The 13,287-nt window shown below is 36.4% G+C and overlaps 1 protein-coding gene across 1 annotated transcript in view; it reads right to left on the bottom strand.

The window, feature by feature from the left end:
• Window positions 1–4,478: 4,478 nt before the first annotated feature.
• Window positions 4,479–13,287, bottom strand: part of LOC138308325 (collagen alpha-1(IV) chain-like) — a 34,084-nt gene continuing 25,275 nt past the window's right edge. Inside the window, exons 31-40 of the mRNA XM_069249318.1 lie at window positions 12,944–13,250; window positions 12,337–12,390; window positions 11,533–11,718; window positions 10,986–11,119; window positions 9,573–9,717; window positions 9,077–9,205; window positions 8,288–8,495; window positions 7,471–7,789; window positions 6,727–6,813; window positions 4,479–6,400 (exon numbers count right to left, since the gene is read on the bottom strand). Coding sequence (XP_069105419.1) covers window positions 6,143–6,400; window positions 6,727–6,813; window positions 7,471–7,789; window positions 8,288–8,495; window positions 9,077–9,205; window positions 9,573–9,717; window positions 10,986–11,119; window positions 11,533–11,718; window positions 12,337–12,390; window positions 12,944–13,250 — 1,827 coding nt within the window. The 3' untranslated portion in view covers window positions 4,479–6,142. The remainder of the gene's footprint in view (window positions 6,401–6,726; window positions 6,814–7,470; window positions 7,790–8,287; window positions 8,496–9,076; window positions 9,206–9,572; window positions 9,718–10,985; window positions 11,120–11,532; window positions 11,719–12,336; window positions 12,391–12,943; window positions 13,251–13,287) is intronic.

Raw genomic sequence — 13,287 nt, 5'->3', positions numbered from 1 at the left:
ACAACACCATATCTCCACGATTACAACATCATATCTCTATGGTTACAACACCATATCTCTATGGTTACAACACCATATCTCCATGATTACAACACCATATCTCCATGGTTACAACACCATATCTCCATGATTACTATACCTTATCTCCATAGTTACAACACTATTTATCCACGGTTACAACACCATATCTCCATGGATACTAAGTTAGTATGCTTATTGCCCTTATCAGCAGTTAAGTTTGTTTTCTGATTAAGATTAAAAAAAACATTTTTTTGCTAATCAATTCTTGAAATCTTATTAAGGTACAGATTTTTCTATATTTCTATTTCAATGATATTAATCCCAAATATTTGTTAGAAAATATATATACTCCTATGTATTACTTCTTTAGAAAATATATATTTGACCTTTCGTCTTATTTGTATTAGAAATTGTACGGTTGATGTAGGTTATAGCAGGGCATTTAGAAAGTATATATAGATATATGTAGTTGTGTTATATTAGAATAAACTTCTGTTGAAAAAAAATGAGTTTCATTATTTATGATATGTACAGTGAACTCCCTTTATAACCAGATGTATTGTTAAATAATAGCTTATTCTTGTTAAAAAACGATCGGTGGCAAAGAAAGATATTTGCTGATATTGTATCTACTTTTCTTAACAAGCTTAAAATTACCATTTATTAAGTGATCTCATTTTTTATGGAGATTACTGTAATGAAATTGCTGTACACAACAGTGCCATCTGTCAGGAAACATCCTAAAATTCCAGGGGTAAATATCACTCCGTCATTGCAATTCTAAAGGCTCTGGGTGTGACAACAGATGAGATGGGTAGATGTACATCAAAGAATCGTACACTGTGATTGACTGTGTAGATTTGAATTTGGGCATCGCTCTCCGTGTAATCTTCAAAGGAAGACTTTGCAGGCCTGTGATTGGTCAGTTTTTTTTCCAATGACATTCACATTGTGATAGTAACCTCTGGAATATCAAGGAGAGTCGTAAAGGGAATTGCCAGTTTGTCCTTAGTAGCAATATTCAGAATTATTCTGTCGATCTTTCTATATATATACCTATATAAAAAATAAAAACAATAACGACTGACTAGTCACGTGAGCGCTTTCCCCCCATTCAAGCTCTCACGTAATTTGTCAGTCGTTATTTTTTTTATTTCTTATAGATTGCATCCGTAAGGATTTTTTTCAGGGTGTCTCAAAAGAGAAATGTCCCGGCTTTGACAGGTAATTACTTTTGCAATAATAAACTTTTTTTTTTAAATCTTAAATGATTTGGAAAGCGAGTACAAAAATAAAGATAACATCATCATTATGTGTGATGACATCATAACAGAAATGAAAACATCATCGATGATGTCACATTTCGGTGACTTTCCAGCACCATGAAGATTCAGGCTGAAGTTATAATGCGGTTGGAATATCCCCTACTTTAGTAAATTAAACCCAGGTATGCAGTCCATCATCAGGAAGCGGATTTACAGAATTGTGAGGTGGCGAGGAATTTCAAGGACAGGATTCATCATTTCATCGAAAAGAAGGATGGACACCTCACGCCCATTCTTTAACTGAAAGTTATTGATTTTTGAATATTTAGCGAAATATGACTTTCTCTTGATTAACAAAAACATATTGTATGGGTTGTTATATATCGTAGTACAGAGCAGATCACTACCTTTCTAATGGTATTTAGATCAAATTCTTCCGTCTATCAACATATCTTTTATAAAGCGTCAAACTCGGGACATATTTTATGGGACACCTTGTGTATATATATACAGACATGATGTATGAAAAATAAAACTCAACGACGTTCCTCTGCGGTTGCCAAGTGGTTAAGATGTCTCAACATATTACAACAAGCCCGCCACCTCTGGGTCACAAGTTCAAATCCCATGTGGGGCAGGTGCCAGGTACTAACTGCTGGTCGGTGGTTTTTCTCCAGGTACTCCAGCTTTCCTCCACCAACGAACCTGGCACGTTCTTACATGACCCTGGCTGTTAATAGGACGTTAAACTAATACAAGAGGCCCATTGGCCTTAACGGTCACCTGATATTTGATACAAATTAGATATATATATTTACTAGCCAACTGATGTCTTTTGGTAACGAAATAGGAACATACATCTAATAAGTCTACATACAAAGTTTCATTAAGCTTGGTGCATATCTAAGTTTCAATTGTTATTATTACAAAGGGCAGTAACTCAGTAAATAAGTTAGAGTCAAATCAAGCTTATTTTCAAACTTGTTCAAGATATTTCCAATATTAGTCTATATGCAAAATTTCATTACATGTAAGCTCGGATCATATTTACTCAAGTTATCATGTTCACAAGATTCATTAATTACAATTGCAAAGGGCAATAACTCTGTAAGTTACAATTGAATCAAGCTGATTTTCAAACTCGTCTGTGATCTTTCCGATGTCAGGCTACATACAAAGTTTCAGCTCTGTGCATATTTACTCAAGTTATCATGTTCACAAGATTCAATAATTATAATTGCAAGGGCCAATAACTTTGTAAGTTACAATCTAATCAGGTCGATTTTTGAACTTGTCAGAGATCTTTCCAATTTTAGTCTAAATACAAAGTTTCATCAAGCTGAGTGCATGTTTACTAAAGTTATTGTGTTCACAAGGTCCAATGATATTTTTAGTGCAATGGACAATAATTTGCAAATTATCGTGGATTCAAGCTGATTTTCAAACTCGTTCGAGACCTTTCCAATGTTAGTCTACATACAAAGTTTCATTAAGCTGAGTGCATATTTACTCAAGTTATCATGTTCACAAGGTTAAATAATAATTATCATTGTAAAGGGAAATAACTCTGTAATTTACTGTCAAATCAAGCTGATTTCAAAGTCGTCCACGATCTTTCCAATGTTAGTCTACATATCAAGGACAACGACTGACAAAAGACTATCGCAGTAGGTCACCAAGACCTATGGTCAGATGACCTGAAAAATGCTTGAAGAATATGAGAACTCTATCCCAATGTAAACTGTGGCAAACAAACAACCTGCAGCATAATCTGATAAGTCCCTATAATTTCATGAACCAGTGAAATCCATCAGAATGAGAATACGAGGGATGTTCCGAAATTATTGTTACTTGCGCAATATCTCGTGGAAATCGTGCTAAATTGGCTTAAAACTACCTCGTGGCGATAGCGTGATATCTGAAGCGTGATATAGGTAAATATCTCGCTCACAATTACACTGACCTTGGTGCTGTGTACATTGTTTTGTAGCGTACTCGTTACACTCTATACAAATATGGTTGGCAAGAGATTTGAAAACATAATTGAAATTAGGGCCTATATCAAAGGTAGGTCTCTACTTGGCTTAAAGCCGGTGGATATTCATCGTGAGGTGTGTGATATATATGGGAAGGGTCAAATGTCATATATGACCATTTGTAGGTGGGTTGCTCGATTGAAGTCAGGACACCAGCAGCTTAAAGATGCTGCCCACACAGGTCGCCCTGTAACAACAACAACAAAGCATAACATTAAACTAATTCGGCAAATCCTTGAAAAAGATGCAAGGTACACTGTCCGGCAGTTAGCTAAAATGACAGGCTTGTCTTTAGCACATATTCATTGTATTTTAAAGAAACATCTTAAGCTGGGCAAGATCAATGCCAGGTGAATACCCCATTTACTAACTGACAACCAAAAGAGGTCCCGGGTTGACAAGACCAAATCCTTATTGAAGAAATACCCAAAATACAGCAAAAAGGCTTTTGATAATTTGGTCACAGGTGATGAAAAATGGGTATTTTTTCGAACCCAAAAGAAAATGCTCTAATCGAATCTGGGCATACAAAAACGCCAGGCGCCCTAGCATTGCTAAAAGAATACGTACCGTGAGGAAGGTTTTGTATGTCATATTCTATGATAACAAGGGTCCAATCATTCAAATCCCTGTTCTAAAAAGCAAAACTGTCACAGCGAAGTATTATAGAGACGTTGTACTTCGAAAACTTCAGAAAGTCTACAAACGCCGCCGCCCACAGACAGGTTTGAAGTACCTCAGGCTCTTACATAATAATGCGCCAGCAAACAAGGCGTGCATTGTAACGGAGTTTTTGAAGGCAGAAAAGGTCACTGTCCTCCCCCACCCTGCATATTCACCAGACTTGGCCCCCTGTGACTTTTTCTTGTTCCCCAAACTAAAATTTCACCTGTCTGGAACAAAATATAAATCAAGAAATGCCCTTGGCTCTGCCATTTACCAGTATCTTATGAGTATACCAATTCAAGAGTACGAAAACTTTCCAAAAGTGGATCGATCGGTTGAAACAATGCATTAATGCAGAGGGGGAGTACTTCGAGGGACAGGGCAAAGTAAAATGATCAGAATTACTTCTATCAAAGAGAAATCACCAAAGTAACAATAATTTTGGAACACCCCTCGTATATAAATGATGAAAAGAAAACCAACCAAGAGATTAAAATTCAATAGTTTTATTAAAGCCTAAAAAAATCACAATTTGACATGTAAAGTTTGCCAAGATTAAGCTACTGCTTTTATAATTAATGATTTGTTTTCATGCTCTTAGACTCTGTTGAAGATGAATGCCAAAACACACTGACGCACCAGACACCACTAATATAAAACCGCCAGAGTCCTATATCTTCAAGGTGAAATAGAGGTCAATGGCAATAAAAGATTATGTACTTGAGTTCTTGGTTGGGGCAACTTCTTGAAAACAGAACTTATTTGAAAATAATTTTCATGTTTGAGATGAAATGCCAACACTGGGACTTTGCTTTCAACTAAAATCACTTGATTGGCAAAAGCAAGTATTTGTCAGCGATATTGACCTCAAAACAGGAAAATCGTCCATTAAATGTATTGCATACATTATTGGGTAGATACATGTATCATACCCAGTAACTATCCCCTTGGAATGACAAATTTGTGAACCAAGAACTAAAAGACATAAACTTACTACAGATACATCAGATGAACAATGAAAACAATGTTAGGAACCCCCTTGAAAGAACATCTTTGATAGAATATTGCATTGTATCATAACTTTACAGACAAAATGCAATATTTTTCACTTGAAACCTAAAATTGATCTACCCAATGTCCGACATTAACATTTGGCACTAAAGCTGAAGACTTAAACTCAAAAGCCTTTTAAGGAGCATATTGCATAGAAACGTTATGACATCTAAACAAATGGTGTCCATTAATCATCAACAGGCAGCAAATATTTGGAGGACCTTGAGCTATTGATTATCGGACAATGAGGGAATACGAAGTGATTTGTTTTGTAGCCTCTTCTTTGTTTCACACATCAATCCTCTCATACACATAAACTAAGAACAGATAGAGATTACATTCACAACTATCTAAATACAAGCTAGCACCATTGTGAAATCAGTAGTACATTATTAACTTTATTTCCCCCTGTTACCATAATGGGATCCTCCTGATCACTGACTGGAAGAATCCATTCTCTGTTAAAGTACCTTTTATCCAAATATTTGAATCAACCTTATTCCCCCCTTGACAAATAATGAAATCATCCTATTCATTAACAGGAAGAGTCTATTATCTGCAGTGAGGTGTAATGGATTCTACGTCTATCATCAGGTGGATCTATTATGGTTACTAGAGAATCAGAAAATTTATGTCCGGGTTTTTCTGAATAAGGCACATGGATATCTTTTGACACAAATTACATACAACAAAATATACATTTAGACTTTTACAGAGAGATACATTTGTCATGAAACAGGCAGAAATTTCTATTACAAACATGAGAAATAAAACATTTCCATAGTATATGTATTCGCTGATCTTTTCCTGTGTTTCAGGAACAAATTAAATTGTGAACAGCACTCACAATCTTAAGTCGAACAGATGATGCAAAGTTAAAATATATATATATAAATTGAGTAAACAGTATTGTTAAAATCAGTCTTTGGCAGTCAAATTAAAGAAATAATCTTAAAATTGTAAGGGTATAAAATGCAGCTTAAAATTTCTATAAAATTATATGTTTCATAGCAAAGTTTTTCCTCGTCAAGTTATCAACATTTGGCCTGCCAAAGTACAAGTAAACAAGAAATCGTAAATTATTTAAAATCACAACAGGTCTTATGATCTCACGCAGACTTGACAACGACTAATTCTGTTTCTAAGGCTACCAGCTTTAATGGTTTCTGGTACTGGCTGTGAAAATGAGTTTATATCTCCTCGTTGGAGTGTTGCTAACCAATAACCAAATGATGTGGCGTAATAATTGCATGTTCCCTTGCCGTGGCATTCGATGATTGGTGCAGAGCGATAGTCACGGAGACAGGACCCTGGTGACTGGAGACTCTGTCCAGCTCCCATACCACCAGCTCCAGTGGACTGAAAAAGCGAAAAAGAATTTCATTAATCTGATTATCATGTTGTAAAAACTTTAATAAAGTTCGCACCAGTGTAATTTTTGCAAGTAAATTTTGAAGCTGAAAATACTATCAATGTATTTTACTTTTCCAAGTTAGTCTGTTAATTAGCATCTCAATAAATGGTTGATTTCAATTTAAAAATTTCAGATGTATATCTCAGCTATTTGCCATATAAAAATGAGATATATTTTGCTGGATATCAGGAAATTGCTACCTTACATATGATTCATATTCGGATTTTGCTATTTAATGTTTAACAGGCAATAAAGGGGAGATAAATCTTACCATGATGAAGCTATATCCTATCCACAGACCCCTGTAGCCGACGGGACAGTTGGGGATTTGTACAGTCTGACTGTGGATGGCTACCACCTGTAAACACACAATACAGATACATGTATTCTATGATTCAATTTAAAAAAATGGTAACCATGATTACAAAGGCTAACTTCTTGTTATAAGACAAATTTAAAATCTGAAACATTTTTTCCTGTTAATACTACATGTGGCCTTATGAACTTAACTTGGTGTCTGTATAAGACATTGTCATCCTTAAAATAGGGTCATACATTTATGGCCTTGAAATTACTAGAGTGTACATATGACATTCAATTCATCCGACTCCATATTGAGACTTCAATAACTTGCATTCTACTTCCAGCAGATGGTACAGTTTACTTGATAAGAAGATAATGAAATGGCCTTTTATTTGATATACAATGTATACATATGACCTTGACCCTACCACACTGTGTGTATATATCTATGACATTACAACAGTATGTAAAATGACCATGACCTTACAAATGTGTACAAGACCTTGATCTTTCCAGAGTAAGGACAAACAGACTTGAGTTGACTGACACATGACTAACCTCTGAGGGTGCCTCACACACAGAACATTTACTGATGTAGTTCTGTAGTGGTGGACCTGTGATATGACTTAGCTTACCTCTGAGGGTGCCTCACACACAGAACATTTACTGATGTAGTTCTGTAGTGGTGGACCTGTGATATGACTTAGCTTACCTCTGAGGGTGCCTCACACACAGAACATTTACTGATGTAGTTCTGTAGTGGTGGACCTGTGATAGGCTCCATCATAGGCGTCATCGGTTCCTCCGTCGACAACCAGTAGCTGTAGTCGTTCCTGGCCGCCACGTTACATACATTGTTGATGTTACAGAACATAATCGGCATTGTGCTGAATCGCCGCAGACAACTGCCTGGGGCTCCGAGGTCCTGCCCGTGGGACCGACCGTTTCCAATCACATGGACAAGAGAGTACCCCTCCCACATCCTGAAGGTTCCCTCGGGACACTCAGGGTTGATTGACGTCTGACTGTGACTGTGGACAGATATTAAAAGTAACATTTAATCAGTGAACCAGGATCGATCTCGAAAAAGTTTAAATGGGTGAAAGGAAAATTTTTATGCTAACTTAGGATTAAGTTTTGTCAATTGTTGAAACTTCAAAGAAAATCACATCGCTAAAGATAGAGGTATTCGCAAAAGGGGAGGTGGTACCAGGTTGGTTTCCTTTCAACTCAGTTCCTGGTAAGCATTCAAGTTTCAAAGCTAAAGTATCATACCAGTGTATGTACATGTATATTGTGAAATCTTGGTAACTTGAACTTTTATAACTTAAAAACTCTCTCTCTCTCAATTCAAAAGTGCTTTGTTGATCCAGATCAAACTTTCGACAATACATTTAATAACTCATACACATGGATAAAACAAAGTGCCATAGCTCTGTCATGTATATATATAAAACACAACATCTTATATTGTAAAGTAGAATTCTGTGTACCCTCCTAGAACACATACATATACCCTAACATCTTACATTGTGAAGTAGAATCCTGCAGAACTTCCTATGGCTCCAGGTCTTCCTGGCAGACCAGCTGGTCCTGGCTCTCCGGGGTACCCATTACGTCCGGATTCTCCGACGATACCATCCTCACCCTGACCTCCCTTCATACCCTTCAGACCCGGGAGACCGTTAAGTCCTGGTGATCCCTTATCTCCAATCTGACCAGGTCGTCCCTCAAAACCTGACATTGTTAATACAAACTTGTTATATCTACTAATCTCAAACCATATTTTAAGCAATTACTGTAAAGCAACTTATTTTCACATCAAGTAAATCTCGCGTTTTCATTTAAAATGCTCTTTTCACAGCGGTTTAATTTCACGATTATAATATATTTGGCTCAATTACACGCTAAAAACATTTTTGTGATTATCACACACAAATACATGAAAAATTGTACGCTGAAATAGGTTTACAGTAATACAATATCTCTATTTTTATAACGATCAGGATTATAATTAGATGATCATCAAAATAAGTCAATCAGGGCCCGGTACCACAAACATGCCTAACTTAAATTTCCCATTGGAAAGTATTCAAAAGTTTTTTTTTAATTATTACATATCAAGTCTTCTATTTGTACCTATATAAACATAGTACATGTACTGTCAAGCATTCTATTTTCATGAGATACATATTTTTGAGTAATTTCAGTTAAGACTATTTTATTCTATGGCTGTAAACCAATTTTTCCTGTTAATGATAAAAAATAATAAATAGAGGTACTGGCTGACATACCAATACACCATTCAATTATCTTACCTGGTTGTCCACGGCGACCAGATTCCCCAAAGTATCCTGGTTCACCATAGTCACCCTTCTCTCCTTTGGGTGCCTGTGGTATCTGGCGGATATTAATTGGCCCTGGTTCTCCAGGCTGTCCCTTGTAACCTATAATTAGACAAAAAAAGTCAATTTTAGTTAATTTACAACAACTGTAAACATATCTTATCAACTCATGCAAATTAGCATCATTTATATTGGTTAGGTCAGGGACTTCATTTCCTTTTATCCAATCTGATTTGGGTTTGAAATTCCATCCATCTTGGTAAAATATAAACGTGTTAGCCTACATCTTAAGTACTCATAACATAAAATGGAAAGAATAACAAGTAAGAAAAGCTGTAAATCTCATTACTGTTAGAAATTGCACCAAAACTTATTTTTCAATTTTAACAACAATGGCTTTGACCTGCATTCTCTTCGAGAATGCCGCCACCAATATAGCAACACCGATATGTTGAAATCAAATGCATACCTTGGAAACCTGGCTCTCCATCAAACCCTCGGAGTCCTGGCAGTCCATCCTCTCCGGGTGATCCTACAGCCCCAACCTCTCCAGGAAATCCTCGACCTCCAGGTTCACCCTTGGCTCCTGGTAAGCCATCCAAGCCAGGAAGTCCCTAAAACATTTGTTAATGAAGTAGAATAGATATTTTACTTATTAAAGCTACACTATACGTTACTATCAACAAAAGAAATCAAGTTAAATTTGACCCTGATAATATTAGTATTTGTAGATGTAGTTGAAATTAAGTTATATCAAAGAGCATTTATGATGATTTCTTAAACGCCCACTACCTTTCCGGAGCAAAATAAAAAGGTTTATTAAAAACATTAATAACATCAGAAAATACATATCGATGGCCTAAGATGAGGTTACAACACCAAACACATGCAAGATTTCCTGTGTTATATATGACAACAGCTGAGAGTCATTTCGCTGTTTTGCCGTCTGGCGCAGTGATAGCCAACTACCGCGAGGTATTTAGGACGACGGCGGGAAACATAAGACGACCCGCGTTATGAAAATTAACGTTTTATTTATTTCAATCAAATTGTTCAGAAGGTGATGATACGTGTAGTATTAACGGTAAGTTAATAACTTTTGCGACCCTACAAAATTATCGATCTCGTTTTAATTCCCATTTCAAAAATTAAAAGCCGTTTCGGAAAGGTAGTGGGCCTTTAATAGTTTTGGTTCAACAGTTGTTGAAAGTTGATACTTGTAAACATGCCTTCATTTAAACTGGTCGCCATAGAAATTAGATTATTGCCGAACGGAAGTCGGAAAATTCATGACCCGTTATCGGAAGAGTTCGGACAGACGTTACGTAGTTACGGTAGTCACATGATATTCTCCGCAACGACGTTACAATGTCGGCTTACTTCCTCTTGTTTGACTATGTGGGACCCACCTAGCCATGTTCAATATTAATTTTAATTTTTATCAAAATTTTCCGAATCATTATCGCTCATCTTGATTTCAGCATGATTTACAACAGGATCTCTTTTCAACATTCTTCTAAATCATGAAAAAAATAAGATAGATACCGATATTGGGACTTTAAGAGTGCTGTGTATACTTGTGTATGGATGTTAGACGATTATTTGACTTGTATGGTCAAGGGGAGGTAATTTAACCTTGTACGTAAACACTGGGTCATTACCCATGTTTTGTTTTCTAATGAAATCAACAATCTCTAACTCCATTACAGGGGGCATTTGTTTTTAATATCATCATGTATTTGAATATTGTTTATCTTGTACAATAAGGCCTTCATGCATGTTTTTTTTCAATGATTCTTGAGATGAAAGAAGTGAAGATAACTTTTCTACTTCCCGCTAATTTTCATTTGAATTAAAAAATGCTTAGAATTAAGTAGCTTACAGGGAATCCACTTCTGCCCATATCTCCGATTCGCCCTTCCTCTCCTGGAATGCCATCAGGTCCACGATCTCCCTTCATTCCTGATAATCCACTGAGTCCAGGTCGTCCACGGAAACCGTCTTGTCCAGCAAAACCTGATGACATATACAAATAGTACAAAAACTTGAGATTGAATGTTAACAAAGCCATTAAAGATATTGTAAGAGCACAACTAAACCGGGATTGAAACCCAGAAGTTCTGAGAACCCTATGTACAAATTGAGCTACAGGGTCACCGCAGATTGACCCAATCCAGAACCATTTCATACTTCCCTCCCTATTTTATGTAAATGGAGTTTGAGGAATTGAGTTTCAACTATATATAGATACAGTTAAACACATTTAAAATGATTATACAGTGATTTTCATTTCCTGTCAAGGTTCCTATGAGATATGTGTATAATGCATTATGCTTATAACAAAGTAATTCTACTGTTCATTATAACCGTGTTTTACTGTATTGACCTTATTCTAACATTTGCGTTCCAAAAACATCTACTGATCTTACCATCAAAACCTGGAGTGCCTGGTTCGCCTCTCGTTCCTGCCTCCCCGGGGTAGGAGAATCCACTCTCTCCCTTCATTCCTTTAATTCCAGGGAATCCTAGAAGTCCAGGATTTCCTACTGGACCCTTTTCTCCAGGAAAGCCATCTTCTCCCATAATTCCAACATCTCCTCTGGGTCCAATGTCACCTAGAAATTGATGAAATGATTCAACAACTGAATATTTATGATAACACACTATAAATTTATGTACAGTATACCTGTAACTTATCTAAAGTGAATATCATCCAGCCCAGCATATTTGGTCAGTATAGCCAGGTTTCCAGATTAAGCAGGTTTTAATAAATTAAAATAAAAAAACAATTATAGAAAGAAAATGCATATTTTGAGGAACAGACAGGAATCCTGATAAAAGAAGTGTCAGTTTGGGCAAGTTATGCTGTATTTCCACTGTTGCCTGCATGACTAGTGCAATAACGATGTGATGAACAAAATACTTAAAATAAAAACAGTACACAGAAACTATAACTTTCACAATTATTTTAAAAGTGCCGATAATATAAGAACATCAGTAATTAGATATTAAATTTAATATTTACATCTTATTTTTTCACCTTTTTTTATCTTTTTGAACACAAATAATTATAGCAGATTTTAATTTAGCAGACTTGAGCTTCATAACGTTGACAATTTTATAAAGACGAAAACATCCAAAGTGAATAGCTATTTAGAGTAACATATAATGATAAAATATTCAAACTTTCTTTAGTGAGAGAATGAAGAGAAAAGGAAAGTACTTCTACTCACCAAAAAGGACGTCCTCACCACGCTCACCAGGTAAACCGTCCAATCCCACGTCACCTAGAAACATAATGTGATAAATTAATCAAACAGAACCAATAAATGTATATTCCGTCATTGCATATTACAGAGTTAGCTCCCTTGCAGGTAGGTATTGATTGTTAAGTCATTATTTTGTGAGCGCAATTCACGTTTTCTCCGAGAATTATGATGTTGCACTCGTAAGCACTTGACGTCACAATCAATACCTACCTGCAAGTGCAGATAACTCTGTTATATGCAATTTCATAAAACAGTAAAATTTTCAACATGAGATTGCAGTTGAGTTGTGGTGACAAGGAGTTATCTATCCTGAAAACAACAAAGAGTTATCTACCCTTTATAGAATTTACTTATTGTGACTATGACAAACAGGTTTGTTTAACTTATATTCTAGTTCATTTGCCTTAGAGCCTTCATTAGACTTGCTGTATTGAAGTAATGTAGCATGATCTCATTCATAGATTTAAACGATCAAACATAAGGATTTTATTAAAAATATATTTGCTTTCATATTTCAACTTATTTCTTTTTTATTTATGGTAAACATTATAATTCAGTAAGAACAACTTACCGGGTCGTCCTGGTTCTCCTGGTATACCATCAAAACCGTCCCTGCCAGGGACTCCCACCTGTCCACGCTCGCCTACCACACCTGGCAGACCGTCGTCACCAGGCAGTCCTACCAGGCCAGGTACACCTGGCTGACCACGTTCACCATCTTGTCCTGGCCTTCCGTTAAGTCCGTCAAGACCAGGGGTTCCGGAGAAACCTGGGTCACCACGTCCTCCGAATGCTCCATCCTCTCCGGCAGGACCGACCTCTCCTGGGGCTCCCACTACTCCAGATTCTCCCGGAAATCCAGCAGCTCCAACTTGTCCCTAAAATAACACGTCAAAAGATCAAATACAAATTTGT

This window comes from Argopecten irradians, chromosome 14 (assembly GCF_041381155.1).
Source record: "Argopecten irradians isolate NY chromosome 14, Ai_NY, whole genome shotgun sequence".
Taxonomy (NCBI): Eukaryota; Metazoa; Mollusca; class Bivalvia; order Pectinida; family Pectinidae; genus Argopecten; species Argopecten irradians.
This window is presented reverse-complemented; position numbering and strand designations above follow the sequence as displayed.